Genomic DNA, 5000 nt, shown 5'->3' with positions numbered 1-5000 from the left:
AAAAATTTAAAAATTTATTTTTAATATTATATATAAATATATTATTTTTAAAAAATTAAATTAAATAAATATAAAAATATATATTATATATATATATATATAATATAATATGAATTATAATATTTTTTTTAATAATATAAAAATAATATATAATATAAAATTATATTTAAAAAATATTTATAAATAATTAATATAAATATATAAAAATAAAATATAATTTATAATAATTATATATAATTTTTATATATTATTTATTGATATATATTTATATATATTTTTATATATATATAATATATATTTTTATATATATATATATATATATATATATATATATATATATTAGTATGTATATGTATCTGTGTGTGTGTGTGTGTGTATGTGGCCTTTAGGGCATTGGCCCTCAGGAATATATTAAAAAGTAAAGCCTGGACTTTCTTCCAATTATAATGAGTAGTCTGAGTTTGTTTGTTTTTTCAGGAATTTCTTTGTTACTTTTTATTGCCTTCATCAAATGGACCCTCATTAATTTTTACTCATATTGGATGAACACTTGATGTATATCTAAACAAGCTCTGATATATCCTGCTATATTCAGTTGGTAGTGGTTATTCGGATTAATGTTAAAATTAGGAGGTGGTATAGATTTCTGTATTTTGGGAGTCGTGACCCATGCAAAATGTAGGTGACCTTTAAGGGGACAAAGTAAGGGGAGCATGAGAAAGGTCAGTATGATTTTGTTATGACAGACAGACTGAAAATGGAGAAGGAGAGGTTGTTGTTATTCCACACAACACTTCAATTTCCAGGAAAGATATAATGGTTCAGAATTCTGTTTGTCAGCTGTGTAATATTTATTTGGAGTCAAAGTGGCTTGTGCAAAATACTTTTTTGGTTCTTTTTTTCATTGAATTTAACCCGATTAGTATGTCCAACTTTATCTGGTATTGGCCACTACTTGTAGTTCTCATAAAATAGATTTTTATTTTTTGTCGACTTCTGTACAAATTGTTTAAAATCTGAAAGTTAGAAAAGGTATATATTTACTATTTCTGTTATACATTAACTATATCTAGCATTATTTACACAGTGTAGGCCTCATGATGAAGATGTTTTGTGTCCCTTTCTTTAAATGTTTCAGTATTACAAGAAATTTCACATTCATGGGAGTGAATAAAAAAATGGTCTCACATTTTACTGTAATATGAATAAACTAAGCAGTGAAAATATAAAGACTTGTTTAGACCCGAATTTCGAAAAAGAAGATATTTTTAACCCAAATCCGACAAGCACTGCATTTACTTACATGCCATGCCCACTGTGAGTTTACTTTATTAATTGTTTTTACACAAAGATGGCTACATTTGTACTAAGTCACCAGTGAGTCAATTATGAATACTACCTATCTCACCTGTTTACTCTTTTCCTTGATTTTTTAAAAATATTTTACATTATCTTATATTGCCGTTATTAATCTCTATAACATTGTAGTAATCATAACGTCTATAATAAAAATAACACTATTGCTATTCATAGCATTAGTTAAAAAAAAATGCCTATTGAAGGAAAGGTGAAATCAGGTAAGGTCACAAGGTCTATTAATTGACCCCTTTGTGGCTAAGCACTAGCAGATGCATCTATGTGCAGAGACGTTTCACACACACATACACAAACACACACACACACACACACACACACACACACACACACACATACACACACACACACACACACACACACACACACACACACACACACACACACACACACACACACACACACAATTTGTTTTTCCCCCATTTGTACTGGGGGTTATAACCTAATTGAAGTTCACTATAGAGATGATTACAGCCTTGAGAACCTCCTATGCTTGCTCTACCTCTGAACTTATTTGGATGGTTGTAACTGTATGAAAATGCCATGGCTGTATAAAAAAAAAAAAAGTTGTAGGTACTGGGGGAGTGTAATTATGGCATGCAGTGGGTATTTCTGATAGTAGTGAAAAGAATTATAAGTGAGATGAAATGTAGATCTAATTTCATTGTTCCTCCCAGCTGTTGAGGATTAGGATGACAGTAGAAAGAAATTTTAGTCTAGACAATATAAGTATGTTATATATTCTACATTCATTTAATGTACTGATCTTGAACAGGCAGTTATTACATTGGTTATTCCTAATTTTCCTTCCAGATTGAAAACAATCATCACTTGAATCATCACTCTAACGGCCACATCCCAAACGGCATGTTCAGTGGAGCATTTAATGGATTTAACCTCGCAGACAGCACCGTTCCCAATGGATCGCTTCAGTTATCCATCCAGGGGAAGAGTGTTTTTGACACAGAGGCTGATGATGACATTGTGCAGATGGCAGCTCAGAGGGACCAACTCCGAGGGGCAAGGAATATCAGGGGCATGATGGCACCTGTCATGAGTAAAGAGGTGAGGGGATATGAGCAGCTTCCATGTTACCTTGTTCTTTTGCTTCGTAGGTTTGTGGGTTTTGTTGTTTAGAATTGAATACTGAGAGCAAGAAAGATTTTTTCAGAGAGTACATTCAGTTCACAATTTGATTATGAGTGAATAGATATTAATTTCTCTTTATATGAATGCAGGAACAGTTTCCTGTATTGTTTCTGAAGCATAAAAAGGAAAGGTTAAAAAAAATTTAAAAAGTATTTAAGAAAAATCTTTGATATTTTCTGAACTCTTAAGAACTAGGTTTATATGCAGCTCTTTGTACATTATGTAAGAGTTACCTATACCCTGAATGTATTTAGGTATGATATTGTAAATGGATATAAGTAAACATTTTATTGCAGTTTAAACTTTGATACTTTTTTTTTTTCTATTCTTATTCTTTTCCATTCATGTTGGAAGGGTTTTGTTGTGGAATACTAATAGTGTGTGATAAGCGTATTGTTTGATTTTACAGGAGGATCCAAGAAACAGAAGTGCAAATCGCCGCTTCCTTCTGACGAAACAGCGAAGTGAGTCCATGCTTGGGGAACATGAGGAGTCTCAAGAGGACATGTTTCCATCAATGGACAATAGGGAAGAGGGTGATGAGGATGTGGTTGGAAGCATGAACAGAAGAAGAGGTATTAGGGAACTGGGTGGGTTGATCGGGGGATTGGGAGGGATTGGGCTGCGTCCAAGTGCAGACTACCTGTCAGACCTTAACAGGCGAGGAGATATTATGGCTCAGTCGATGAGGAGGCAGAGTCTGAAGGGCTCAAAGCAGAACCTGTTGGAGGGTGGATTTGCTAATTTTGGCTCAAATGATAGTTCAAGAATGAGTATAGGGACTGTTAGTCCTGAGGAGTTTTTGATATTCAAATCAGAAAATGATAAGTCTGCCATGATAGACCAGGGTACAGGAAAAGGCCCCAGAAAAGGCCAACCTCGTTTCATTCCAAACTCTCATGAAGATATTCAGATACTAAACCTTCAGGGGTTTATGGATGCTTCTTCCTTCGCAAATGACCTTGGAAACTTGAGTAAGAGAAAACAGAGGAAAAAAAGGGGCAAAAGGGGTATTGAAAGTGGTCAGATTGAAAAAATACGAGACGGATATAAGCAGAGTTCCAGGCCAAGAAGAAAGCGAAGCCATAGACTACCAAAGACTCATCTGAGTGATGATGATGATGGAGAGTTGACTCTGAAAGACATTGATGACCTCGATAACAAAGTGGCTGGACTTGTCATAGGCCCCAGAACTGTAAATACAGAAGCTGCAGGCACTCCCATTACTCTGGAAGAAGCAAGTCATCTCAGAAATCTTCTGACAGGAAGCCCAGCTAATACAATGCCAGCAGAATGGATGCAACAAAATTTCAAGCAAAATGCAAATCCCAATTTGTCATATGGCTTGGTTCAGAATAAGGTGAGTATTTAACCCAGTGCTGTCAGGAAAAATATTGTTGTCTGTTGTATGATTCGTAAAATGTTTATACATAGATGCACAAGGGCCACCAAGGAGTGAATTAGTAGATCTGAAGACCTCACCTGATTTCCTCTTTCCTTGAGTTTTTGGGAATTTTTTTTTTTTACTAATGCTATCAGTATCGATGCTGTTATTTTATTTAAGACATAATGATTATTATAATGTTATTGACATTACTAATAGAAATATAAAAGAAAAGAAAATATTCCCCCCCCCCCCAAAAAAGAAAAAAAAAGAAAGGAAAATGGTAAACAGGTGAGATAGGTAGGACTAGTAATTGGTTGATTGGTAACTAACTACTTTTGGAGTATCTATGTGTAAAGACAATTGATAAATTAAACTCTCAGTGGGCATGGCATGTATTTACATACTCTCTCTGGCAGCAGCAGGTTAAGACTTATTTTACCACTGTCTTTTTTGAAAATTAGAACTGATTTTAACATTAATCTTGCAACACCAAAAAAGAAAGATCACAGGACATTTTATGTTTAGAAAGAGTGAAATAAGAAAATAATCTCCTTTTCATATTTCAGGGAGGTCCCTGTGGTGTGTTAGCATGTGTTCAGGCTTATATGATGAAGTGCCTGATCTTTGGCACTCCTGTGTCTCCCAGCACCAGCCCTGTGAGTCCCCTCCGGCCATCTCAGCGAGAATGGTCATGGGCTCTGGCTTCTGCGATCACTGAAATCTTATGGAAGGCTGGAGAGGAGAAAAAGGCAATTCTTGCATTGTAAGCAAAGTTTCCAGAGATTTTTATTTCATCTGTTGGTCAGTGACACGAGGAAAAAGAAAGAAGTAGCACCAAATGAGAGAGAAGAAAGGATTAATTGCTAGAATGAAGAGTTCAGATTTCTTTCTTGCAAATAATTTGCTAGCGGGAAAAGAAATGCGTTAAGTGACTCTTGCGCTTTCTTGACTGATTATTCATTTCCTCATTTTTTACAGACCTGGTTCTTTCGCCCACTTTGCGGAACATGGTGTCGGCCGTTACAGTAACGATGGTGTGACAGAGAACCTCAACCTCCATGAATTTGTTGTACAGGGTGATCTGTATGAT

General features: G+C 34.8%; 2 protein-coding genes across 2 annotated transcripts in view; both read left to right on the top strand.

Annotated features, from left to right (window-relative positions):
* LOC119583866 overlaps positions 1-1882 on the top strand; it is a 45006-nt gene extending 43124 nt beyond the window's left edge. Inside the window, exons 3-4 of the mRNA XM_037932593.1 lie at positions 596-678; positions 1837-1882. Coding sequence (XP_037788521.1) covers positions 596-678; positions 1837-1882 — 129 coding nt within the window. The remainder of the gene's footprint in view (positions 1-595; positions 679-1836) is intronic.
* A 309-nt stretch (positions 1883-2191) lies between these two features.
* LOC119583864 (probable ubiquitin carboxyl-terminal hydrolase MINDY-4) overlaps positions 2192-5000 on the top strand; it is a 22489-nt gene continuing 19680 nt past the window's right edge. Inside the window, exons 1-4 of the mRNA XM_037932592.1 lie at positions 2192-2439; positions 2933-3883; positions 4477-4673; positions 4889-5000. The exon at positions 4889-5000 is cut by the window's right edge and continues 95 nt beyond it. Of these exons, the coding sequence (XP_037788520.1) occupies positions 2242-2439; positions 2933-3883; positions 4477-4673; positions 4889-5000 (1458 nt within the window). The 5' untranslated portion in view covers positions 2192-2241. The remainder of the gene's footprint in view (positions 2440-2932; positions 3884-4476; positions 4674-4888) is intronic.

Source organism: Penaeus monodon, chromosome 17 (genome assembly GCF_015228065.2).
Source record: "Penaeus monodon isolate SGIC_2016 chromosome 17, NSTDA_Pmon_1, whole genome shotgun sequence".
NCBI lineage: Eukaryota > Metazoa > Arthropoda > Malacostraca > Decapoda > Penaeidae > Penaeus > Penaeus monodon.
The sequence above is the reverse complement of the archived record's forward strand: the minus strand, read 5'-3'. Positions and strand labels throughout refer to the sequence as shown.